Source organism: Sus scrofa, unplaced genomic scaffold (assembly GCF_000003025.6).
Source record: "Sus scrofa isolate TJ Tabasco breed Duroc unplaced genomic scaffold, Sscrofa11.1 Contig1914, whole genome shotgun sequence".
Lineage (NCBI taxonomy): Eukaryota > Metazoa > Chordata > Mammalia > Artiodactyla > Suidae > Sus > Sus scrofa.
Genome location: NW_018084979.1, coordinates 752,096 through 779,501, shown reverse-complemented (window position 1 = coordinate 779,501; position 27,406 = coordinate 752,096). Strand labels below are relative to the sequence as shown.

General features: G+C 51.3%; 1 protein-coding gene across 5 annotated transcripts in view; it reads right to left on the bottom strand.

Annotated features, from left to right (window-relative positions):
• Positions 1–27,406, bottom strand: part of PPP2R5C (protein phosphatase 2 regulatory subunit B'gamma) — a 138,813-nt gene that overhangs the window by 20,111 nt on the left and 91,296 nt on the right. For all 5 annotated transcript variants that reach the window (XM_021081605.1, XM_021081604.1, XM_021081606.1 and 2 more), the window contains 6 exons: positions 14,566–14,676; positions 12,906–12,998; positions 12,695–12,825; positions 9,717–9,776; positions 7,784–7,892; positions 5,587–5,640 (listed from right to left, as the gene is read on the bottom strand). In XM_021081605.1, coding sequence (XP_020937264.1) covers positions 5,587–5,640; positions 7,784–7,892; positions 9,717–9,776; positions 12,695–12,825; positions 12,906–12,998; positions 14,566–14,676 — 558 coding nt within the window. The remainder of the gene's footprint in view (positions 1–5,586; positions 5,641–7,783; positions 7,893–9,716; positions 9,777–12,694; positions 12,826–12,905; positions 12,999–14,565; positions 14,677–27,406) is intronic.

The window sequence follows — 27,406 nt, the reverse complement described above, 5'->3', positions numbered from 1 at the left end:
CCCTGGCCTTGCTCCGTGGGTTAAGGATCCAGTGCTGCCGTGAGCTGTGGTGTAGGTTGCAGACACGGCTCGGATCTGGGATCTGACACTGCTGTAGCTGGGGTGTAGGCTGGTGGCTATAGCTGCAATTTGACCCCTAGCCTGGGAACCTCCACATGTCGCAGGTGCAGCCCTAAAAAGACAAAAATAAATAAAAGGAATTATTTTTAAAAAATGCATCATTTGGGAGTTCCCCTGTGGCTCAGTGGATTAAGGATCTTGCATCATCATTGCTGTGGCTCGGGTTCATTCCCTGGCCTGGGAGCTTCCACATGCTGTGGGTGCAGCCAAAAAACCCACCACATCATTTAATGCCTTTCCTACTTTTTGCTCAAAATCATTTGACAGACATTTATTATCATCTATACTCTGTACTGGAATCACTTGCAGCTCCAATATGACCCCCAGCCTGGGAACTACAGCTCCAATATGCCATAGGTGCAGCCCTAAAAAAGAAAAAAAAAAAGAACCAAAAACCCCTGCAAATAGGGGTCCATAAACGTCTTTTAAAGGAATCAGACTTTGGACGTTCCTGAGCCTGGACCCACTCAGACCCAGGGCACCCCGGGTGCAGGACAGTGAGACGCATGCCCACGAGGGCCTCCCAGGGCCTTCCCAGGACTCTGCACCTCTGTCAGCCACATGCTTCTGATGCTGAAGGAAGACAAAACGCCCTGTGTCTTGTTATTATACGTGAATTTCAAAGGCAGAAACTTCCTGATGAGAGGGGCTGGACGTTTTTCATGTGCAGAAACTTAAGCTGCTCTAATCAAGAGATTACTATTTTATTATCCGTGCCGCAGGAAATTAAGCAATGAAGTGGTTCTGGGTGGAACTATGGGGGAGCGGGTGTGTGGGGGCTTGAAGTGGCTTTGTGCTTGTGCCAAGCTGGGGCGTCCTATCTCCTATTTGAGGGGAAGGACCCCACTGAAGCCAGCGTCCCGCCTCCTGCGTCTTTCAGACGCTGCAAGGAGACGCTCCCACCCCTGCAAAGTGGCACTAGCTTTAGCCGTGGGAGCCTGTAAACTCCATCAGCCCTCACGCTACGTTCAGGCGGGGGTGGGGACTTCTCACTGAGTCCTGCTGCAGCAGGATTAGGAGGTTCCCACAGGCACGGGGGCAGGGGGGTCCCCGCAGCCTCACAGCTTGCCTCGGTGGGGCCCGCCTCCGTCCATGCTAAACCTGGGGTAACATCCGGTGAATTCTTTAGCCACTAGAGAGTATGAGAAAAACGCACAAAGGAAAATCTCAGCGGAGAGCGCACGCTCTTCCTCTCCCTAGTTTCGGGGGGAAAGGGCAGGGAGCGTGTCAGAAGGTCTTCACCCGGGACCCCCTCCAGCAAAAGGCCTCGCCCTTTAGCGTGGGGACAGTCTTCAAATACAGGCAAGACTGAGGATGTGGCACCACTGAAGGAGGACATTAAAAAGGCTTTTAAAAAAGGACTGCTGCCTTCTCACCTGTCTTTCCTTACCCAAACACGTCTTCGGCTCGGCAGGAAGACAGAATTACATCCGCACCCTCAACGGGAGTCAATACTTTGTGTTTGGTACCGCAGTCTGGGAAGTGTTGGCACCTTTCCTGGGGGGGCTTCCAGAGTGCTGGACAGAGCTGAGAAGGGGTGTGCCCAGACCCGGGGACGGGTGCAGGGATGGGACACTCTGAAAGGGGCTGTGTGCAGCTGAGGGATGCGACGGGGGCTTTTCCTGAATTTGTGTGTGACACGGGGATGCTACACAGAGAATTTAGAAGCTTAAAAAGAAAGGAGAGATCAGAAGCAGTTTAACTCAGGAGTACAGTATGAAGAATTTCTATTGTTTTGACCATAAAAACTACAATTTCCCATAAACAAAATGAAAGACAATCTACAAAATGGGAGAAAATATTTGCAGACAATGTGACTAACAAGGGCTTACTCTCCAAAATATACAAATAGCTCCTACGACTCAACAACAAAAAACCAAACAACCCAATCAAAAAATAGCCAGAAGACCTAAACAGCCATTTCTCTAACGAAGACATACAGGTGGCCAACAGGCACATGAAAAGATGCTCTATATCACTCATTATTAGAGAAATGCAAATCAAACTACAATGAGGTACCACCCCACACTGGTCAGAAACAAAACGTCTACAAATAATGAATGCTGGAGAGGGTGTGGAGAAAAGGGACCCTCTCACGCTGCTGGTGGGAAGGTAAATTGGTACAACCACGGTGGAAAGCTGTGTGGAGGTTCCTCAGAAAACTACATATAGAACTGCCATATGATCCAGCAATCCCACTCCTGGGGATATATCTGGACAAAACTATAACTCAAAAATACACATGCAGCCCCATGTTCACAGCAACACTATTCACAGTAGCCAAGACATGGAAGCAACCTAAGTGTCCACTGACGGATGGATGGATTGAGAAGATGTGGTCCATACACACAACGGAGTACCACTCGGCCGTAAGAAAGAGTGAAATCATGCCATTTGCAGCAGCAGCATGGATGGCGCTAGAGACTCTTGTACTGAGCGAAGTTAAGTCAGAGAAGAAAGACAAACGCCACACGACATCATTTACACGCGGCGTCTACGATGCGGCACAGATGAACCTGTCTCCAGAGCGGAAACAGACCCACAGACGTGGAGAGCAGACCTGTGGCTGCCGGGGGAGGGACGGGGAGGCTGGAGTCACAGCCGATGTAAGTCGCCACATGCGGAAGGAGGGCAGCCCAGGCCCACTGCAGAGCATGGGCCCCGGTGTTCAAGAGCCGAACCACATGACGGAAGAGAAAGCGCTAACAAAGAATGCGTATGCATACGTATATTTCACGACAACTCAATCAGACAGTTTGAGTTTTGCAGTGCAGCAGGAATTAACACACTGTAAATTAACTACATTTCAATTGCTTTCAATTTTAAAAAGTTGAGTAAAATAATTACAATTTCACAAGTGTGAAAGACGGCTAAATGGGACAGAAAGCCTCAGGAATCAGTCTTTACCTGTTCTATTCCAAAGTGACTTTTAAAAGGCTGTTCAAACACGTAAACTGACATCTCATACCTCCTGCTTTATTACTCAACAGTAAAAAAAAAACCCAGTTAAAAAATGGGAAGTGAATTTAAAGATACTTCTCCAGAGGAGAAAGAGAAATGGCCGACACATGAGCATAAAGACGCTGCGTCATGAGCGCTCAGGGAAACACAAATCACACCACCATGTGGTGGTGGAAAAAAATAAAGATCATCAAATATATATAAAAAACCCACTATGGGATTCTACCTCACACTCACTAGGGTGCTTATACGAAGAAGAAGGGAACACAGCAAGCGCTGGTGAGGACGTGGGGTAAGCGGAGCCCCTGGGCACTGCCAGCGGGAGTGCAAAAGGCTGTGGCCTCTGTGGAAAAAGGTATGGCATCGCCTCCCAACGCTGAATGCAGAATTACCACACGAGTCAGCAATTCCGCCGCTGGGTATACACCCAGAGGAACTGGAAGCAAGGAGACCAAGAGATATTTGCGCGTGTTTAGAGGGTGCAGGAGGTGCAACAACTCAAGTGTCCACTGACAGGATGGACAAAGACGCTGCCCATCCATCCACGGAACACCGCTGAGCCGTAACAAGGAACCAACTGCTGGCACCCCGACGAAGCAGACGAAACCTGAGCATGCCACGCCGAGCGAAACAAGCCCGTCTCAAAGGTCAGATCCTGCAGGATCCCAGCGAAATAACGAATCTAGATGCGTCAAAGGTAGAGAAATGTGAGGTTATCGGCGGACGGCTGAGGGTAAGGGGAGCGTCACTGTTTAATGGAGAGAGAGTTTCTGTTTGGGGCGATGACAAATATTTAGAAACACTGGTGACAGCTACACAACGCAGGGGATGTAATTGATGCCACTAAACTGTACACTTAAAGCAGCAAATTGTATGCTATATAGTATATTTTACCACAATTGAGAAAAATTAACTTAATATACCCCATACCATTGAATCGTGTATTTGAGGTGGGTGAGCTGTATAGCACGACTTATATCTCAATAAAACTGTGTTGTTGTGTGTTTTTTATTTTTTAATTTTTTTTTATTTTTTACGGCTGCACCCGCATTATATGGAGGTTCCCAGGCTGGGGGTCCAATTGGAGCTGTAGCTGCCGGCCTACACCACAGCCACAGCAATGCCAGATCCAGAGTGCATCTGTGACCTACACCACAGCTCCTGGCAAAGCCGGATCCTTAACCCACTGAGCGAGGCAAGGGGTGGGACCTGGGTCCTCATGGATGCTAGTGGGTTTGTTAACCACTGAGCCACGATGGGAACTCCTCAATACAGATAAAATGTTGAGAAATTTAGGAATCTAAGCACTGATTGGTAGCAATCTAACGCTCATTTATGATGCAATGGTCATCAAATAGTTACACGTGGGAGTTCCCATTGTGGCTCAGTGGATTAAGAACCTGACTAATATCCATGAGGATGTGGGTTCGATCCCTGGCCTCGCTCAGTGGGTTAAGGATATGGCCTTGCCGTGAGCTGTGGTGTAGGTTGCAGACACAGCTCAGATCGTGCATTGCTATGGCTGTGGCATAGGCTGGCAGCTGCAGCTCCAACTCAACCCCTAGCCTGGGAACCTCCATATGCTACAGGTGTGGCCCTAAAAAAAAAAAAAAAAAAAAAAAAAATTTACACGTTAACTTGGGAAAAATTTTCGAGACCTCAAAGCCTCTTTAGAACAAGCATTCTGAATCCTTACTCCGATTCCCCCGACTGGAGTCAGTAAGATGCAGTAAAAGCAGACGACGTGGAAGCAATACATTGCGCGAGATTTGGCGGCCAAGCTGCTGGAGGAGTAAAATGCAACGAGGAATAAGATGGCCACCTTATCACAGGATAACTTCTGCGACAAGGGAACTTGGAGTTCAAATGACTACAGTTTGAAAATTTGTAACAGATGAATGAAATCAGTTTGTGTTCATCAGTGTTAGAACTTAAGGTGAAGAGGCTGTCTTGGCCAAGCAGCCAGACTACGATACTGACACTGAGTCAGACACGCACCGCCCCCCCAAGGCCCCGACCAGACAGACAGACAGTCACATGCACACACACACCCCCACCAAGGCCCTGACCAGGCAGACAGACAGTCAGACACACGCACACACACACCCCCCCACCCCGCAAGGCCCTGACCAGACAGACAGACACACGCACACACACACACCCCCCGCAAGGCCCTGACCAGACAGACAGACACACGCACACACACACCCCCCCGCAAGGCCCTGACCAGACAGACAGACACACGCACACACACACACCCCCCGCAAGGCCCTGACCAGGCAGACAGACAGTCACACGCACACGCACACCCCCTGCAAGGCCCTGACCAGACAGTCAGACACACGCACACACCCCCCTCCAAGGCCCTGACCAGGCAGACAGACAGTCAGACACACGCACACACACACACCCCCACCGCCCCGCCGGGCCCTCACCAGGCAGACAGACAGACAGACACACGCACCCCCCCCCCCGCAAGGCCCTGACCAGGCAGGGCGAACTTACTGGTTCGGTGAGCGTGCTGTCCTTTTCTAAAAACTGCACCACACAGTACGCCAGCTGCGGGAGAGGAGAAGTATTAACGCTGCACTTTATTTGTTTATTTTTTTGGTTTTTCTGTCTTTTTTAGGGCCGCACCAGCAGCAGACGGAGGTTCCCAGGCTAGGGGTCTAATCAGAGCTGAGGCCGCCGGCCTACGCCACAGCCACAGCCACAGAGGATCTTCAACCCATTGAGCAAGGCCAGGGATCGAACCCGCAACCTCATGGTTCCTAGTCGGATTCGTTAACCACTGAGCCATGACGGGAACACCTAACATTTCACATTAACATGGAAACGCTGCCTCATCATTAGACTCCCTCCTCTGGGGAGACAGGGATGGACGTGATCAGTGCTGCCCCTCCCCCTGGGGTCCCCCCGCCCCCCAGCTGGGTGTAGGCTCCTTCCACAGGCCCTGCCGGAGGTGCTGTGTGGGACTCACAGGGAGGGACCCCAGGCCCAACATGTAGTAGATCAGCTGGAGGAGAAACATCAGAAAGCTAAACAAGGAATTCCCACTGTGGCCCAGCAGGTTACAAACCTGACTGGTAACCACGAGGATACAGGTTCGATCCCTGGCTTTGCTCAGTGGGTTAGGATCCAGCATTGCCATGAGCTGTGGCATAGGTTGCAGGCTCGGATCTGGCATGGCTGTGGTGTAGGCTGGCAGCTACAGCTCCGATTTGACCCCTAGCTTGGGAACCTCCATATGCCGTGGGTGAGGCCCTGAAAAAAAACAAAAAACAAAAAACAAAAAACAAAAAACAGTGAACAGCCAGGGCACAAGGGAGTCCAGGTTTGGTGGGGTTTTTCTTGTGGTCTTTTGAAGACCGTAATGGACAGGTAATCTAACTGCTGGGAAGAACAAAATCTGTTTCCACCTTAAATCCCTAAACTACTAATTTTTAATATAGAATAGCTAACATGATAACAAACTGGCTGTATATAAAGATACCATCAGTTCGTGGGAATCAGAGAAAAAACTCTAAGTGAAAGATTTCCCAGGGAGTTCTTGTCGTGGCTCAGCCAGTTAAGAACCCGACACTGTCTCTGTGAGGACGCAGCTTCAATCCCTGGCCTCGCTCAGTGGGTTAAGGATCCAGCGTTGCTGTGGCTGTGGTGGAGGCCGGCAGCTGTAGCTCCAATTTGATCCCTAGCCTGGGAACCTCCATTATGCCGAGGGTGCGGCCCTAAAAAGCAAAAACCAAAAAACCAAAGAAACAACAACAAAAAACCACTTTCCCCAGGAAGCCAGCGTCATTATTAGAATCATCTGAAGAACATTTTTTTTCCCCCGTCTTTTCTAAGGCTGCGCGGTGGCATATGGGTCGAATCGGAGCTGCAGCTGCTGCCCCACGCTGGAGCCATAGCAATGCAGGATCTGAGCCGCGTCTGCGACCTACACCACAGCTCACGGCAATACTGGATCCTTAACCCACTGAGCAAGGCCAGGGATCGAACCCACAACGTCATGGTTATGGTGGGGTTCGTATTCACTGCGCCACAAGAGGAACTCCTGAGAACACCTTTTCTGACCCTACGAGGTGAGCTGCCCCGCTCCCAGATGTGCCCGCTCGGGGCCTGGCCTGGGACCAGCCACAAGCGCGGCGCACGTGGCCTGAGTGAAGGCAGGCATCTCCCCGAAAGCTTTGGGTGTTGCAGCGTAAGTCCTGCCCGCACAGAACTTACAGGAGTGAGGGACGAACAAACTTCCTGGTAAACGCAGCCGACCCCCCCGTTAGAAGCCACTTACAGACCCGTTTCTCCGTGTAACTGCAAGAGTATTTCCACAAAGTTTAAGGAACCCCCCAGCTTTAAAACACCCAACTTTCTCTTAGGCCATTTTACTGGCCGTGGCCGTGGAGACGTTGTCTCTGAGGGGGTCACCCCCCAGGAGACTTCCTCAGAGACGCCTCCCTCAGCTCCGGTCGTCACGCCTTCTCGAGGCGTAAAGTCAGTTCTGGAATGCTCCACTCCCGAGGTTTTCCAGACTTTTCTAAAGAGGGCTCTCTACGAGAACTCTGACGCCCAAGCCACCGGTGCGACAGCAGAGAGGACGCGCCCCCGGGTGAGAGGCTGGGGTTTCGGGGGCGGCCTGGCTCGGGTCCGAGCAGAGCCCCCGCCCGCGGCCCTCGTCGCGTCGCGTCCCGGGCAGGAGCCTCACCTGAGGGTGGTAGACGCTCAGAGACTTCACTTTGTGCAAAGGCAGCAACACCTTCAGTAGGAAGATCTTGTGCTCCTCTTTCAGCGGTAAGGCGAACCCGTTAATTATACTGTGAAGACAGAACGCACTCCCATTCGCATGTTTACAAACTCCACACTAAAAATGCATCTTGCTGCTTTTCTTTCAGTTTTTGTTTTTAGCTCGAGAACCAGCAAGCATATCACGTGTCGGAAAGGAGGCGGGAGGACGAGCACAGACACCTAAAGGTCCGAGCACCGTCGAGCACGCACGGCCGCTCTGGCTCCGCAGCGCCGAGGGAACTGTGCGTCCTGCGCTGACCGGGGGCCGCCCGGGCCGGGAGTCCGGGGCGAAGCCTCCTTCCTCGGGCAGGGCCGCGCAGACCCGCCCGCCCTCAGGACTCACACTTTCCCGGGGAAGTTCTGCCTCGTTCTTCCAGGGCGTGCGGGACAGAGTCCGTGTGCAGGACAGGCGTCGTTTAAAAACCAACAAGAGGGGTTCCCGTCGTGGCTCAGCAGTGACGAACCCACTGGCATCCATGAGGATGCGGGTTCGATCCCTGGCCTCGAACAGTGGGTTAAGGATCTGGCGTGGCTGTGGCCGTGGCGTAGGCTGGCGGCTGCCACTCCGATTCGACCCCTCGTCTGGGAACCTCCATATGCCGTGGGCGTGGCCCTAAAAAGCAAGAAACAAAAATTAACAAAAATCCGCAAGAAAGTTGCCCCTTCTGCAAGGAAAGGGAGCCCCTTCTCTTCACCTCCAAGCTCAGGTTTTCTCTGTGACATCAAGTCGTCCGCCTGTGTGGTTTTACGGGGAGGTCGGCTCCCGCGAGCCGCAGAGGCGGTCATGGTGACGTCTAACCTGCCCCTCGCCGCCGAGCCCTGGGCGCACGCCAGGCTGAAGGGCCATCCAGGAGGGGACGGGCGGGACCACAGGGCCCCTTGGCTCAGCTCAGCCCAGCCTCGCCACCACCTCGGACCCGAGGGTGACTCTCTCCCCGTCTCGCAGGTGAGGCAGCAGAACGCGGGAGCGGTCAGCAGGCCGGTCGCTGGGGACAGCACCTGCTCAAGCTGGCACTGGTTGCCACCAGGACAGGGACAGGGTGCCTGCTGGCACTCGTCAGAGCAGAGGTGGCCACAAGGCCCTCGGACTGACATTTGTCTGACGTCGGATCGGAAACGGCAAGGAGTGCTGTTTCCGGAAGCACCGCACCACACATCTTCCAGGTGACAGCCATGCGCCCAAGCAGTGCTGGGAACCACGAGACGAGACAAGCAAGAGCCCGGTTCCCCCGCAGGACTCCCCAGAACCCTCAGGTGCTGACCTACGCCGAGACCCCGACCAAGGTGCCAGGGCACCAGCCTGTCCAGGCTGCCCTGGCCGTGGAACCTGAGGAACTCTGGGGATCAGTGAGCCAGGAGGGCGGATCGAAAACCGATAGGTTATCAATTTTCAAAAAAATTTAAGAAAAAGATCGCAAGCAAGAACTCGGAATATGATGACGTTTTTGAAACGTTATTGTATCAGATACATATGAAAAATCTATAAAATCAAAGCAATGTGAAACAGTAGCATTTGCTCAACACCCCAACTGCATGATAAATGACCTAGCTGCTCAGGGTCAGATATAAACCTTCTCGTTGTAACTACTTTTATCCCTGCTCTTGAGGAAATAAGTGAAGTGTGTTTCCGTAGTCACACGTGGAAGCCCAGGAGCAGGAGAGGCCTGTCATTTCATGTGTTCTGATCCGGGGCCTCGCCAGCCCCTGCGGGAGGTGGGGTTTATTTAAGATGTTTTGGAGAACGGTTTAAAGTGCCTTGCTTTGGGGAGGGGGCGGTGGAACACAAGGAACTGGATCCTTCTGGCATAAATTCCCCCAAGGCCATTCGCTACGAGTAACACGGAGACACTTACCTTCCCAATATTTCCAGTAATTCTGCTATGCCATTGTGATGCTCTGTTTCATAAATAAATCTAGAAAAAGCAATTTGCTGTTTAGAATTCGACACCGAAACAATGGCTGGAAAAGACTAAAAGCCTCTTGAATAAGAGAACAATGCTTTTAGGGGAAAACCACGTAGCCGGGTAACAAGCACAGCTACTGCGGGAACGTCCTGGGGGCTGCTGGCCGTTTCCAGAGAGACTCAAGGCCTCGATGCAGATACGGGAGGAGGGCAGGGCGTGTGGTGAGCTCAGATGCCCCGACAAGCGCCCGAATTTCCACCACCCAGATTTGACAAGGAACACCCTGCTGTTTGCTTTATCTCTCACACACACACACACACACACACACACACACACACACACACGTCCACTCCAGCGATCCCTTTAGGCATTTTTTTGCTGCATTTCAACCTGAGTTGACATCTCACTCAATTTTAAAGCCAGCCTGGGACGCGTCATCCCGGCTGCTGGCCCTGCCCTGGAGTGGAAAGCCCGCCACGGGAGTCCCACCTCCGTGGGCGTCTACACTGGGAGGCGCTGCCGTCTGTGAAACTCAACCTGAGGCTCCCTTCATTGCACTTGTTTTCCTGCTCCTCTGCGTGTAACTGGGAGGGCTGGGCACCCTGGCCAGTTGGCGTGCGTGGCTCCCGCAGTCCTGCATGGTCGACTCCACTTGGGACAGACCGGGCAGCTGAGCTCTGCGTCACTGTGACCTGTCTCCTGCTCAACGTTTAAGCAGGGGTGGCTTCCGCTATAAGCCACTTTGCTCTCTTCAATCAACGTTACTATGTTCTCAGTGAGAAATTCTTTTTTTTCATTTTAAGGCTGTACCTGTGGTACACCGAAGTTACTGGGCTAGGGGTCGAATCAGAGCTGCAGCTTCGGTCTACACCACAGCCACGGCAACACCAGATCCGAGCCACATCTGCGACTACACCACAGCCTGCAGCAACACCAGATCCTTAACCCACTGAGCAAGGCCAGGGATCGAACCCACATCCTCATAGATGCTATGTCTGCTTCTTAACCCACTGAGCTACAATGGGAACTCCCAAGAGAAATTCTTAACTCCTAATTATTTTATAGATTTGAAGTAGGTATAAGAAAGAGGAAGTAAGGAGTTCCTGCTGTGGCACAGGGGCATCGGCAGTGTCTCTGCAGCACCAGGACACAGGTTTGACACCCACCCGGCACAGTGGGTTAAAAGATCTGGCGTTCGGCTCAGATCGCAACTGCAGCTCAGATCTGATCCCTGGCCTTGGGAGCTCCACATACTGTGGGAGAGCAAAAAAAAAAAAAAAAAAAAAAAGAGAGAAAAAAAATTGGAAAAAAAAAAAGGAGAGAAAGGGAGAGAAGTTCCCCTTCGTCCTCTTCCCGAGGGTGCAGCACGGGAGGGAGGCCTAAAGACGCAGGCAGAGCAGGCACGGGCCACCTCCCAGGCGACGCGGAGGGGGGTTCACAGGCAGAGGTGGAGGCCACCCCCGCCCCCGAGGCTGGGCTGTCTTCGACTCCGTGAGCAGCCCTGGCCGCCCGGGAGACCGCGTGGAGCACACCTGTCCCCGGAGCCCCACGAGGGCGGGCGGGGGGGGGGTGTCGCGGAACGTGGGAAGTCATGCTGTCGCTGCGCAGGCTGCTCTGCAGCAGAACTGCAGCCTGCTGCCTGTCTGCCACCGCAGGGCCACCTCTGACCCCGTCTGTTTCACCCACACATGAAAACGCTGACCGAGCAAGAAGCCGCAGAGGGCGGCAGAGTTCACGCTGACACCTGGGAAATCCTGCCTCACCTGACACGACACGGCTGCACTGCGAACAGCCCTCGTCTTTCCCCGCCCGCTCAGGCTTCTCCAGGGTGCTCTGGCGGGGCTGCCGGGTCCCCCCGTCCAGGGTGCGCCTGCACCCTCCCCTCCCTCTGGCCCTGCAGCTGCACGACAGGAAACCCGTCCGCTTGAGCATCTCCCAGCGGGATGCCCTCGGCCGGGCTCTGGCCCCACCCAGAGCAGGGCCCTGGGGGGGGCGCGTCCCGAGGAGCCAGCCTGACGGAGTAACTGCTCGTTCAGTGGGCTTCCAGGGATGGAGGAGAAACTACACCGATGGGCTCATCCATTAGCATTTACCTGGTGCTGCCAGGAGCCAGGCAGGCAGCTGGGGCCGGGGCTGTTTACGATAAAGCTGCTGGCACCATGTGCCAGCCCCCCCACCCCGACTGGACCGTCCGCCAAGCTGGGGGTCTCGGGAAGCCTGGGAGGGGGACCAGAGGGCGGCGGGCGGGAGAGAGTGTGAGACCACCCCATCCCGGGAGGATCAGAGAGGCCGCAAGGTCTGGGCAGGGGGTCCAAGGGCTCGCCTGGGACCTGCACCTGCTCATCCAGAGGTCTTGTCAGAGGAGCTGGAGGCCACAGCAGACGAAGGGAGTTGGGATGTGCTAGGACCACAGGCAGGGCTCAGACGTGGGGCTGGGGAGGGTGTGAGGGGTCCAGGGGTCAAGCTGCACTGGTCACCACACTGGACTCTCAGGGAGCGTTCTCCCGTGGACCCTGGGGCTGTGCCCCCCCAAACCAGCAGGCGCAGAGTGTGAGTCCCGCCCCCGCCTGCGGCCCAGCCCTCAGGTCCCCCAAAGATGCTCATGTCTCCTCCTTCCCTCCTCCCACGGAGACGCAGCAGGAAGAATGGGCACCGCCAGGTGCAGGGGACACGCTGGCTCTGGACGGACGGAAGCCCACATCCAGAGGGACCAGACTGGGGGGAAAAGGGCGGAACAGACACGGGTGTGAGTGGGGGGGGGGGCAGGGAGGAGACGTGAGCAGACGGGTCCCTGACAGGCTGGCTGCTCAGAAAGGGCCACTCGCACTCCTCCGTCCCTCTGCCAAAGGGGACGAGGTTTGGGGCGGGGGTGGTGATGCGAATCACACGTCAGGCACAAAGGGAAACGCCACCAGGCACAGACTTACCTATAAAATATATTATTTATCTGTTTTCTGATGTAAGCTCTTAAGCCTAAGAATTTTCCATAGATTCTGTGAAGGGTAGTTTTGAGGAAATCTCTCTCTCGAGGGTCTTCACTGTCGAAGAGCTCTAAAAGCTTCAAGAAGAAAAAGACACTCAGTGACTCAACACTCTGCGTGTCGGAGCGCCTGCAGGTGCAGCTCATTCGCACCTTACCTGCAATACAAACTTCTGATCAATATATTTCTTCGCTATATTAGGCTGGAAATCTGGAGACTCTAAAAATCTTAAGAAAAATTCATAAACAAGCTAGAAGGAAAAAAAAAAAAACAATGAGTTAAAAAATGTGGTATTTATTAAATGGAGATAAAAAAATACACCGTGAGTCGCATCTTTGCAAATATTACCCTTAAAAGAAAAGGGGCGTGTATCTACAGAGTTTATGCCGAATCTCGTGGCTTAACTGAATGGTACCTGAGGTGGTCATTGTTTACCTGGGCCAACAACTGTGGACCATGCCCTTAAATGGCACCGAAACAACGGCTTTCCATGGCAGCTGTCACCAATGCTCAGACACCACAGTGACAGCAGCCACAAGCCAGGCTGTGACCAAACTCCAGGTGAGGTTTGCAGCCTGTCACCTCTGCGTGTCCTGGCAGAAAGGCCAGGTGGACAGGAAGCGGGCACTGCTGGGCAAGTGGGTCACAGAGTCACCCAGGGCTGGGATGCCCCCTCCCCACTTCAGGAGGGGGCCGCAGGCTGTCACGGTTACACAGCATCACAGACACCATGAGGGGAGGTCCTGCTACCGAGAGGGCCCTTCTGCCTGCTCCTTCCCAGGCTTTGCACCTGCCTGCCTCCCCTCCCTCAGCTGGCCCAGACCTCCAAGCCCAGCTTGAGGGGTGTGCATCCTGCCCAGTCAACCTTTCTCCTTACAGATGCACTACAGGGAGTTCCCACTGGGGCGCAGTGGAAACGAATCTGACTAGTAACCATGAGGACACGGGTTTGATCCCTGGCCTTGAGCAGTGGGTTAAGGATCCGGCGTTGCCGTGAGCTGTGGTGTGGGTCGCAGACACAGCTCGGGTCCCGCGTTGCTGTGGCTGTGGCATAGGCCAGTGGCTGTATCTCTGATTAGACCTTTAGCCTGGGAATTTCCATATGCTGCAGGTGTGGCCCAAAACAGCAAAAATCAAAACAAACAAAAAAAACAAACAAAAAAAACCACCCAAAACCAAACCAAAAAACACATGTGCTACAGAAAAGCCTCAGTGGGCAGGTGAGCCCCAGGGCATGCAGCAGACATACGTAAATCTAAGTACCAAAGTGAGAAATGTCTGCCCAGGAGTTCCCGTTGTAGTGCAGTGGTTAATGAATCCGACTAGGAACCATGAGGTTGTGGGTTTGGTCCCTGCCCTTGCTCAGTGGGTTAATGATCCGGCGATGCCGTGAGCTGTGGTGTGGGTTGCAGACGCGGCTCGGATCCCGCGTTGCTGTGGCTCTGGCGTAGGCCAGCGGCTACAGCTCCGATTCGACCCCTAGCCTGGGAACCTCCATATGCCGCAGGAGCGGCCCAAAGAAATAGCAAAAAGACAAAAAAAAAAAAAAAAAAAAAGAAATGTCTGCCCAGGTCCTCTGACCTCAACTCAGTGGTCATTCCCACTGAGAACACATGACAATTCCGTATCTTCGTACAAAGTGTCCAAACAAATAAAAAACATGTTCTTTCTGCTGCTACAATACTTCTCTCCGCACGCACAGGTTTGCAAGGGCCCGACACCAAGGCCCAGAGGCCCATCGGGGGCCAGCGCACCTGCCCTGGAGAAGAGCCCAGGGCACCCCCACCCCGGCCTCTGCGCCCTCGCAGATCCAGTACCTGGAGGTGAGGCCAGGCTGCTTCTAACGTTGGCTCATCTTCCTCTGGGTCAAATTCTGCTCCCGTAGGGTTGGAGGAAGGTGGTAAGGTTCGAAACATGTTAACTGCAAACTAAAATCCACACGTTTGTAATTATAATCAGGACGTTAGAAACATTTACAGAGAACATTTAAAATCGCCTTAAGTAATTTGAACGATAGCTGCTTCCAGGGGTTATCCGGCTCCTCCTTCTCTCAACACCGAGAAGCAGTGTGGGTCAAAGCTGCAGCCTGACCCACGGCTGTGGACGGGTGACCTTTCAGGCGAGCAGCTTCGACACCTGCTGATGGGCGGGGGTGGCTCCCAAAGCTGGGTTATAACCAGGGAGCGCAGGGCAGGGAGAATGTTCAAAGAAAAGGGTGAGGTTATGAAAGAAACGGCAGAGGTCCCACTGCTCCGGAGCGTGGCTGCCAAAGTCCTCTGCAGTGACAGTGACGGAGCAGCAACTGTCAAGACAGAGTGACTTCTGGAGGCGGCTGGCTGGAGACCGTTTCCAGAGAAAGGGCTGCATGCGGGTGAGCGAGGCGGCGTCACATCACAGGACGTGGCTCGGCAGCCCAGGACCGACGGGGCTCTGAGGGCTCAGCTTCCTCCCTCCCAGGACTCCCGGTCTCCGCTCTGCTCGCCACCCCTGCTGTCTGTAGCCCCACACTCCCATTCGTTTCAGCTCCATAAACATCAGCGTGTTTTACAGCAGATGTGTCTTCCACACAAAATCTAGACTCCTTTGGAGCACAGGTGCCTTCTCTGCCCGCGTGGTTAACATTGGATAAAGCACGACACACGTTGACAAGGGCCTGGGGTAAATGCCAAAGTTTAATTTTCCTCTATCGCCAACTCGTAACTTCTTTTTCTTCGCAGTCAGTTTAAATAGTTTGTTACTTCCCTGAATCTCTGAGCCCACCACATGCCAGTTACAGAACTGGGCTCCAGGGATCAAAAAAGCTCTCTGGCCCCCGAGCCCAGAATCCAAAGGTCTGACACACGAGGCAGAATCCGGCTCCACAACCACAGTCGGGGCTCCGTGCAGTATCTGGGGCGAACTGGCTGTTCAGAAATCAGTCTTGTAAAGAAGCTAAAACTCCCCAGCACCGGTTTCGTTTCATCTTGTCCTTCTGTTACTGACATGGAACCCACACTGTAGCACCATTTTCCAGGACAAAAACCCTCCCCAGGCCATGGGCTCCGGAATGCTTGGTATCAAGTGTTTGCTGCCTGCGTCATATGAGGGGGGCAGACACAGTCCGGGACAGAAGGAACAAAGAATGGCTGGGACAAGTGATGACAAAAATCTTAGTAAAAATATGAGTAATGCGGAGTTCCTGCTGTGACACGACAGAATCTTGGAAGCGCTGGGACACAGGTTCCATCCCTGGCCCCACACCGTGGGTTAAAGATCTGGTGTTGCTGCAGCTCGGATCTGATCCCTGGCCCGGGAACTCCGCATGCCGTGGGGTGGCCAAAAAGAGAAGAGTAACGCTGAGATATTACGTAGAAAGCAGAGGGCTGGCAGCTGTGAACGGGGTGTGTGCACAGGGCCCCAGAGGAGGCTCCCCAGATGGGGGACCAGAGGCTGGACAGCTGTGACCAGGTAGCAGGGCAGGTCCTCTGTCGCCAGCCCCCAGGGCCCGATCCCAAAGCCCACCCACTAAGGAAAGGCTGTACCCTTCGGCCCCCTGGTCCCCTCCTGGGCTGCATGCGTGGGGCAGCAGGACCTGCCCAGCTGACACAGCGCCGCCCTCCTTCCTGGGCTGCACAGAGCCTGAGGCCCTGTGGGCGGGGGGTGGGGGCTTCCTGAGCTGGGCTCCCCTCCTCTCCATCAAAGCCAGTGATTAGGGGGCTCCAAGAGAGTCGCCTAGAGACGGGGGGGCCTTAGAGGAAGGAGTTGCACACGCGTGCTGGGGTGGAGGTGTCTTGCCAACACCCGCGCTGCCTCTCTGGGAGGCTTGCTGGGCGCCTGTGATGTCGGGGTGCAGAACACCTAGAGGGCACACATGGGTCGCCTCCTGCGAGGTCCCCAGGGCTGCGTGTTAGGGACACAGAGGCTGGGGGAGAGGGGTGGCGGGCCCCCAGGAACTCCAAGGGAGCGGTCAGCTTGCTCAGAGAGGGGCTGGGGGCTGGGGCGCCGGCAGACAGCTGCCCTGCTTGGAGGGGTCTTCCCTCCTCCAGAGGACGCCCCCCCACCGCCGCCCCGTGCCCCCTCCTCGCTGGGCAGAGATCTGCTCAGGGCTTGGCCAGCCCCCGCCTTCCCTGTCAGGTTGGGTCCCTCCCTAGCCAGGCTGCCCACAGGGGAAGGCGGGTGAGGTTGGGAGTCTGGGGTTGGGGCGTTCAGGGCGTGACAGCTGTAACAGGAGCAAAGGGACATAAAACAGATCCCGGTTAGAGGCCACGTTTGAAAAAAATAAAACACGCCCGCTGGGCTGGCTTGTCCCAGAGCACCTGCTACTCTGCCAACGACCTAGTTAGTGCCTCATGAAGGCACGTGGCCCCGTGGTCACACCCGGGGGACCCCTCTCGGTGAGGAGCTGACCCTGGAGTGTGTGGGGCGGATTCCAATCAGGTGAAAAGTCTCCTCAGAGCAACACTGGTTTCCCTGGGGCCGGGGCATCCGGACCTGCCCGCACATGGCAGCAGACACTTCCTCCAAAATCTGTCCCCAGCCCCAGGTCTGCCTCTATCCTACCGGCTGCGTTTCTCCAGAATTCCAACTGGTCCATGGTCAGCTCGGACGCTCCATAAATTGCTGCAGGGAAGCTGATGATTCAGCCTCGACCAGAAGCCCCACTGCCCGGTGCCTGGTCCGCTCCGGCCCGACCCTGACACCTGCACATTCACCAAGGCCCAGGAGCTGAGTTAGGGGCCTGCGAGGGGACCAGGCCAACTTGCTCTGAATGCCAAAGTGTCCTGGGAAGAGCCGGGAAGTCTGACGACTGTCTGGCTCTGATAAAAAGTTACTTCTTTCCCACAACAAATACCTCACACCGTAATTTCTACTCTCCTTTCCTACCATCTCTAGAGAAGACTAAAGATACCGAAAACCAACGTGTAGATAAAAGAGCAGCGCCCAAGGAGTTCCCGTCGTGGCTCAGTGGTTAACGAATCCGACTGGGAACCATGAGGTTGCGGGTTCGATCCCCGGCCTCGCTCAGTGGGTTAAGGATCCGGTGTTGCCGTGAGCTGAGGTGTAGGTTGCAGACATGGCTCAGATCCTGTGTTGCTATGGCTCTGGTGTAGGCCGGCAGCTGCTGCTCCTATTTGACCCCCAGCCTGAGAACTTCCATATGCCGCACGAGAGGCCCTAAAAAGACAAAAAAACAAAACAAAACCCCAAAAGAGCAGAGCCCAAGAGCAGGCCTTCCTGGGCTTCTAACCTGCCGAATTTCTCAGCACAGCAGCTTCGGGCTCCAGGCAGTTGAACACCATGGAGCTGACGCCCAGGCGCCATCCAGACGGGCGGCGTGCTGTCTGCGAGCCTCCCAAGGCCATTGGCGTCAACATCGTGCCAGGGAAGCCAGAAGGAATCCATTCCTACTGCAGGTCTGGAAGTGCTGGATCCGATGTGGGCCACGCAGACCACGACGCCCTCTCAGCTGAGATCCACTGACCTGGAGCGAGCCCATCCCCAGACAGGAGCTGGGACCCGGTCTGCACAGGAGGCGGCACGGCCTCGTGGGACGCGGAAGTTCCCAGGCCCTCCTCTCACCCAGAGCAGGGCCCGGGAAAGAAAAACCTGCTCGGGCTTTGGTTTTCTCACCCGCGGAGGGAGGCAACCCCTTCTTTGCATTGGGCACGTGGGAAAGGAGGAAGCCCTTGAGAAGGGCACCACGCCGGCCGGTGGGTGCTGTGACCCACTCGGCCTGGGCACGGCCTGCCTGCGTCTACAGCTCTCCCGGTGCGTCTACTCTTTGTACCTAAACCACCCTGCAGCTGTTTTTCTCCTAATTGCGAAATTTACTGAATAAACGCAAACCCAAATGGCTTGAGAAGCAAGCCATTGTGGAAAATTCTCACAATTCGGCAATAACACGCAGCCTTCCTATACCTGTAATATTCACCCCCAGTGGGCGAGGTAAGAGAATATTCATGCTGGGACACAACTGCAGTGCGGCAGCACAGCACACGCAAAGGTTAAGGCAGGAGGGGTGGCCTCCACAGAGAAACACTGAGAAGAATCTCATTTCAGGGACAAGGAGAGAAAGGCTGCTTACTCAGGGCTCTGTTGAAAACCACAAGGGTCATTCTGCTACGTTTTGGACTGTTTTATTCAGGTGAATGGGATTTGTCAAGGGGAGTCCACCAGAGGCCAGACTACAGCTCTTCCTCCTGAAACAGGTTCTGGGGGTCGTACTGCCTGCTAAGCTCTGCTTCCGAATAGAAAGCTGTTATTTGGTTACTGATGACAAAACAGAGCCGGGAAAACCAACAGAGGCAACAGTCAGACCATCACAACTGGGCCACCGACTCCAAAGCCCCAGACGCCAACCTAAGAGCAACACCCTCTCCACCCACGCCAGGCGAGCAGGAAACAGAACTGCCAGGAGGACCCAGGGTTGTGGCCGCAAGAACGACTAAGGGCCTAGGAGCCGGCAGCCCCAGGAAGGCAGGGAATCACAGCGCACGGATGAGGGTGACGTGCGCCAGGCCACACAGACGTGGGTCCCCACAAGCACCCTGGACATAACTCGGATTCGGTCCTTGATGACCGCGATCAGCCAATTTAAAATTCAGATGATAAAAATGCTAGTAGCAGCCTTAAAGGGAAAACCAGTCCCTTTGCTCACGGGTAAAGTGAGTTTACTCGGGTTTCACAGCAGAACCCAGGCGTCCTCCTGGGGAACTCACTGCAGACTCGCCAGCACCTGCCCAGGTGCCCGCACCCAGTCGGTCCTCAAAGACCTGCTGAGAGCAAGGAGGTCCTTTGGGAAAAGCACCCACCAGTCCCCTAATTAATAGCAATGCAAATTAATTACCTGACAACTGCCAAACCTCCCAATTAAGCCTTACCTCTCAGCTGCCATGTAATTTCATCAGGAGAGCCTTCCTGACCCCAGAACCAGGTGGGTCCCTGATCTCAGGCTCTTCTTTCATCTGCCAATTTCCTTCCTTCCTCTCTCTCTTTCTTTTTGCTTTTTAGGGCTGCACCCTTGGCACATGGAGGTTCCCAGGCTAGGGGCTGAATTGGAGCTACAGCTGCCAGCCTACACCACAGCCACAGCAATGCGGGGTCCCAGCCACATCTGCGACCTACACCACGGCAACCAGCTCACAGCAACGGTGGATTCCCCAACCCACTGATCGAGGCCAGGGATTGAACCTGCATCTTCATGGATCCTAGTCGGATTCATTTCTGCTGCGCCACAGCAGGAACGCCATCTGCCCATTTTCTCTGTGAAATATAACTGGATGGTTGGGTAGTTCTTGGTTCAATGCCTCTATGCCAGCGCCACCCCCCAGGGCCCATCACACCGCAATGAACACGCCAGGTGGGTGGGGCCAGGTCCCCTGTTCCATGACTCGACATCGCTACTTTAAGTAAGAGCTGTTTTCAAATAACGCAGCTTTCCCTCCAAATAGATCCTGGAAGAAAAGCACTACAAGCTGTACTCTGAGCAGCTTGCTGTTTTACAGTCACGCAAAAATGTTCTTAAACCAAGTTAAAGGTACGGAAATAATAACTACAAACGTTTGCAGGATACTTAATAAAGGGAACTTACTCTCAATTTTTCAAACAACGGACATGTCAGTTTTATGACTATTTCACAACTAGAAGTATCATACCATCTTCTTCAAGTGAAAATACGCCAGTTACTTATAATTACGCATGAGTTTATTTTCTAATTTTTATTTTTGAGCTTAAGAATAGAAAATTTAGGGGTTTCCCTGTTAGGATTTGGCTGCAGCCCAGGTTCAATCCCTGGTTGGGGAACTGAGATCCTGCTTTGAGCCGCTGCACATCATGGCCAAACAACAACAACAACAACGACGAGGAACAGAAACGTACCTACATGAGATAACCACGAATCTGTAATACTTAGAAGTCAATTCAATTTGTGGTTTTTCTTTGTCTTTTCATGGCTGCACCTGCAGCACATGGAAGTTTCTAGGCTAGGGGTTCAATCGGAGCTGCAGCTGACAGCCTACGCCACAGCCACAGCCACGTGGGATCAGAGCTGTGTCTGCGACCCACACCACAGCTCACAGCAACGCCAGATCCTTAACCCACTGAACAAGGCCAGGGATCAAGCCCACATCCTTGTGGATACTAGCTGGGTTCTTAACCCAGTGAGCCACAATGGGAACTCAATTAGTGTTATTTAAAAATAACACTGGAAATGGAAGTTTCTCTGTGTGTTTTCTTTTGTTTTTGTTTATGCTGTGCCTGTGGCATGCAGAAGAGTTCCTGAGCCAGGGATCGAACCTGCACCACAGCAGTGACCATGCCAAGTCCTTAATCTGTTAGGCCATCAGGGAACTCTTGGGAGTTTCTCTTAAGTGGTTTAGTCTGGGCCAAAGGTGAATTTTACACGGTTTCTGAATGATTTAACCCAGTATCATTACGAGAAGCCTCAATGCAAAATAGCTGAATTTGATAGTGAATAACCATGCAGCCACTAACTAGTTTACCACTGATATTCTTAAGCATCTGCTTTATCACAATACTGATTTTTTTTTTCAGTAAACTGAGAAAGTTCAGGATGGCTTTAGAAGAGCAAAACTATATGGTCTGCATTCCACGTGACGCGTACACCGCGAGGGGAAGCTTCAGAGCGGAAGTGCTTACTTGCCGGCCACACTCGGACAGCCGACCGCTTGCTTGCTACGTGCCGCCTCCACTGACGATGTGCACACAGGTAACAGAATGACACATTACACGCACACCCTTCGATCAGCATGTTTTTGCTGAGCCACTGCTGGATCACCTGTGTGAACAGAGTTATGTACTGAGCACTACAAATGAGGCAGAGATTTCCTCTTCTGAACAAGACAGAGTAATCGGAATGGGGTTCCCCTACTTGCTGAAACAAGCAAAAAAATGAAGGAAAAACACATAGAATTACGATTTTAAGACATGGGTTTCAGAGAGGGAAAGACAGAGATTTGAGGGGTGGGACACGAACGCCCAGCATTCTGCTTTGATAGAGTTTCCAGGGTGCAGCACAGGGAGAAAGAAGCCAGGGAAGCCCCACAGATGACAGATGGCTAGAACCTGCAAGGCAGAGTCCCAGGGAGGACGGAGCTGCACAAAGATTACTCCAGAGAGTGCGGAGGCTCCTTGACTATCCAGCTGAGGACTGTTCAGCACATTTGTGCAAGAAAACTATTGGAGGCTGCAAAAAGAACTACCTGAGAAGACCCGAGAGAGGTGGTACTAACCCAGGGCTGGGAGCATGCCTGTTCCCACCAAGCAGCCTGGAAAAACCCATCAATTCACGCAGCACTGGGCTCACCACGAGAACAGCCTGCCTCAGTAGGGGGATAATTAGCCACGAAAGGTTATGCCCACGGTCCTTCCTAACGCATCTTGGAAAGCAAGAACTGAAAGGACCAAACTGTTTGTAAGTAACTGAACTGCATCCCAAATAATCCCCAGAACGTTAACAGAAATAGGGAAGTATGCCACACTCATAAAGGCAAAATCCACAGTGCCAGGCATCCAAAAAAAAATTACCAAAGTGGCATGAAAACATCGTTTACAAGATGCAAACTATTGCATTTGGAGTGGATAAGCAATGAGATCCTGCTGCAGGATCTCTCTCTCTCTCTCTCTCTCTCTCTCTCTCACACACACCACACACACACACACACACACACACAGGTATACACACAGGGTGTAGATATACAGGTATAGCTATATATCTAGTCACCTGTGATGGAACATGATGGAGGATAATACGAGAAAAAGAATATATGTGTATACATGTGTGTATATGTATGTGCGTGTGTGCGTGTGTGTGTGTGTATGAATGACTGGGTTACTTTGCTGTACAGCGAAAATTGATAGAACATTGTAAGTCAACTGTAATAGAAAAAACAAAAATCTTAAAGAATATTTATATTGTGAAGGAAAACCGATCAGTTGAACTGACCTGGAACTGACCCAATAGCGGAATTAGAGACAAGGCTAAAACAATATTTTATACGTTCAAAAAGTTAGGCAGAGATATGAAGACATAGAAAAGACACAAACTACATGAGATGAAAACTACGATGCGTGAGATGAAAAATTTACTGGATGGGAAATAAAAGATGAGACAGGGAGTTCCTGTTGTGGTGCAGCAGAAACAAATCCGACTAGTATCCGTGAGGATTTGGGTTCAATCCCTGACCTCGCTCAGTGGGTCAGGGATCCAGCACTGCCATGAGCTGTGGTGTAGGCTGCAGACGTGGCTCGTATCCCACGTTGGTGTGGCTGTGGCCAGCAGATTTGACCCCTAGCTTCCATATGGAGCAGGTGTGGCCCTTAAAAAAAAAAAAAAAAAAAAAAAAGCAAAACAAAAACAAAAAACAAAAGATGAGACACTGAAGAAAAGATTAATGAATTTGAAGACAGAAAAGGAAATCATCAAATGAAACATACAAGGAAAAAATGACTAAAAAGAAAAAGAACAAGCCTGGGAACTTCCAAGCTGTAGGCAGAGGAACTGTGTGTTTAGAAGAACAGAGGCTGGAATGGCAGCAGATTTCTCACCAGAAACAATGCAAGCAAGAAGACAGTGGAGCAAAAATTTTAGAGGATTAAACCATGACCTGTTGTTCTAAACCCACCAGTATCGTGGTTCAGTCCCAGACCACTGAAACAAAGAGAATGTCAAGATAAAGCTTGAGTCACATGAAATTTTTGGCTTCCCAGCGCATGTGAAAGTTATGTTTACATTGTACTGTACTCTAAGTGTGCAATAGCATTTCGTCTAAAAACATACATACCTTCGTTAAAAATACCTCATTGATAAAAATGCTAACCACCACCTAACCCTTCAGTAAGTCCCAACCTTTTTGCTCTTGGGGGGTGGGGGTGGGGGTGGGGGGTTGAAATATTTCAGGAATTACCAAAATGTGACCCAGAGACATGAAATGAGCCAATGTTTTTTTGGAAAATGATGCCAATAGATTTTCTTGATGCAGGGCTGCCACCAATTTCAATTTGTGAAAAACATAACATATTCAAAGTGCAGTAAAGTGAAGCATGACAAGTATGACTGTATCTCTTCCAAAATCAAATGCAAAAGAAAGGCATTTGCAGACAAATAGATGCTCGAAAAATTAATCACCAGTAGACCTGTGCTGCAAGAAATACTAAAGTCTTGCAAGAAGGCTGAGAACGATAAAACATTAATAAAGGAAATTAAAGAGAATTCAAAGAAATGGAAAGATAGCCCATGCTCTTGGGTTGGAAAAATTAGCAATTAAAATGGCCATACTACCCCCCAAAATCTACAGATTTAATACAATCCCTATCAAATTACCCATGACATTTTTCACAGAACTAGAATAATCCAAAAATGCATATGGAAATATAAAAGACCCCAAATTGCAAAAGCAATCCTGAGGAAAAAGAATAAAGCAGGAGACATACCCTCCCAGACTTCAAACAATATCACAAAGCCACAGTCATCAAAACAGTGTGGTACTGGTACAAAAACAGACATATGGATCAATGGAACAGAATAGAGAGACCAGAAATAAACCCAGACGCCTATGGTCAATTAATCTTCGACAAAGGAGGCAAGCATATAAAACGGGAAAGAGACAGTCTCTTTAGCAACTGGTGCTGGGAAAACTGGACAGATGCATGTAAATCAATGAAACTACAACACACCCTCACACTGTGTACAAAAACAAACTCAAAATGGCTTAAAGACTTAAACATAAGACATGACACCATAAAACTCTTAGAACACAGGCCAAACATTCTCTGATGTCAACTGTCCAAATGTTTTCTTAGGTCCGTCTCCCAAGGCAACAGAAATAAAAACAAAAATAAACAAACGGTACCCCAAAACCCCCAAGCTTTTGCACAGCAAAGGAAACCATAAACACACAACACACACACAGACAACTCAAGGAATGGAGAAAATAGTTGCAAACGATGCACCTGACAAGGGCTTCATCTCCAAAATATACAAACAACTCACACAACTCAACAACAGAAAAACAACAACCCAATCAAAAAATGGACATTGCTCCAAAGAAGACAGACAGCCAGGTAGGCACATGAAAAAGTGTTCAACATCACCAATTATTAGAGAAATGCAAATCAAAACTACAGGAGGTACCAGCTCAAACTGGTCGGAAGGGCCATCATGAACAAGTCTACAAGTAACAAATGCTGGAGAGGGTGTGCAGAAAAGGGAACCCTCCTACACTGCTGGTGGGAAGGTGCACTGGTACAACCACTACGGAGAACAGTGTGGAGGTTCCTCAGAATACTGAAAACACAACTACCACATGGGAGTTCCTGTGGTGGCGCAGTGGAAACAAATCCGACTAGGAACCATGGGGTTGAGGGTTCGTTCCTGGGCCTCGCTCAGCAGCTGTAGTGTAGGTTGCAGATGTGGCTCAGATCTGGTGTTGGTGTGGCTGTGGCTGTGGCTGGTGGCTACAGCTCCAATTAGACCCTTAGCCTGGGAACCTCCATATGCCGTGGGTGTGGCCCTAGAAAGACAAAAAAAAAAAAAAACAAAAGAACTACCATATGATCCAGCAATCCCACTCCTGCACATATATCAGACAAAACTATAATTCAAAAAGATACATGCAGCCCTATGTTCACAGCAGCACCATTCACAACATCCAAGACATGGAAGCAACCTCAATGTCCATCCACAGGTGAATGGATTAAAAAGATGTGGTAGATACACACAATGGACTACTCCTCAGCCACAAAAAAGAACAAAATAATGCCATTTGCAACAACACGGTGGCAACCAGCGATTCTCACACTAAGTCAAAAACAGAAAGGTAAATACCATATGATATTACTGATATGCAGAATCTAAAATATGGCACAAATGAATCTATCTACAGAACAGATTCACAGACCTAGAAAACACACTTGTGGTTGCCAAGGGGGAGGGAGGAGGAAGTGGGATGGACGGGGAATTTGGGGTCAGTAGACGTGAAGTATTCTATTTAGAATGGATAAGCAAGGAGGTCCCGCTGCACAGCGTGGGGAGCTAGACTGGCCTCTTGGGACAGATCACCAGAGAAGAGAGAAAAGGAACACACACACACACACACGGCTTGGGTCACTCTGCTGTACAGCAGAAAGTGGCACAACACTGTAAACCAACTATATTTTAATAAATAAAAGTAAATTAAAAAAAAAGTCCTTCAAGGAGAAGGAAAATGGTTAGATGCACCCCTGGCATGAAGAACCTGCAAATGGTAACTATCTAGGTTAAGTGTAAAAGGTTTCAAAAAAATTATTTAAATCTCTTTAAAACAGACGTGTTCTAAAAATAATACATTGTGGAGCTTGAAACACGTGAAGAAATAAAATGAATGACAACAAGAGCAGAAAGTTGGGAGAGAAGACATGCAAGCGGGTCGTAAACTTATAATCTCTGTGAAATGGCGCATTGTCACTTGAAGGTCAACTTCGATTAAAGACGTATCCAGAAAAGGTAAGTAAGTGAGATCAAACAATAAAGAGTGAGAGTTAAAAAGCCAACAAAGGGAGTTGCTGTTGTGACTCAGTGGTAATCAACCCAACTAGCACCCATGAGGACGCGGGTTCAATCCCTGGCCTCGCCCATTGGGTTAAGGATCCGGCACGGCTGTGAGTTGCAGGGTAGGTTGAAGATGTGGCTTGGATCTGGTGTTGCCATAGCTGTGGTGTAGGCTGGCAGCTGCAACTCGAATTCGACCCCCAGTCCAGGAGCTCCCATGTGCCGCTAATGAAAAGAGAGAAGATGGAATCATAAGAAGTATTCAATTGATCCGGGAGAACAAAGCAGAAAAAGAGAGACCTCAAACAAAAACCAGATATGTACACAGAGAAAATACAGCAAGACGGCAGATACCAATACTCACGGGAAAATAAAACGGTCTGAACACCCCCAGGAAAAGGCAGAGCCCCGACAGCATGCTATCTGTATCTGTGTAAAGCTACCAACTGGTCCAAAGTGAAAAGAAACGTGTGCCAAGTCAACACTGGTGGAAAGGCAGCTGGGAGCGGCTATATTAACATCGCACAAAATCCATTTTGGAAAAATACTATGCCCAGTGATTTAAGGATCATTTTATAGTTATAAAGGAGTCAATTCAACTCATAAATAACCCTAATATTTATGCACCGAATAACATGGAGCATTTGATACAACTGTAAGAAAGAGACAACAGGAATTCCTGTCGTGGCTCAGTGGTTAACAAACCCGACTAGGAACCATGAGGTTTCGGGTTTGACCCCTGGCCTTGCTCAGTGGGTTGAGGATCTGGCATTGCCCTGAGCTGCGGCATAGGCTGCAGATGCGGCTCGGATCCTGTGCTGCTGTGGCTCTGGTGTAGGCTGGCGGCTACAGCTCCAACTCGACCCCTAGCCTGGGAACCTCCACATGCCGAGGGAGAGGCCCGAGAAAAGGCAAAAAGATAAAAAGAGAAAAAGAAAGAGACAATAACCAATTAGAACTAGAAAATTAAAGCCCTACTTACAACAGCACCAAAAAATGAAGTGCTTATGGATCTAAAATCTATATATGCAGAAACATATACATGAAAACCACAAAGATGATCAAAATGGGAAATACACTGTGTTCAAAGTTTGACAGGCTTGATAGTTTCAAGATATCGATTCTCTTCAAAT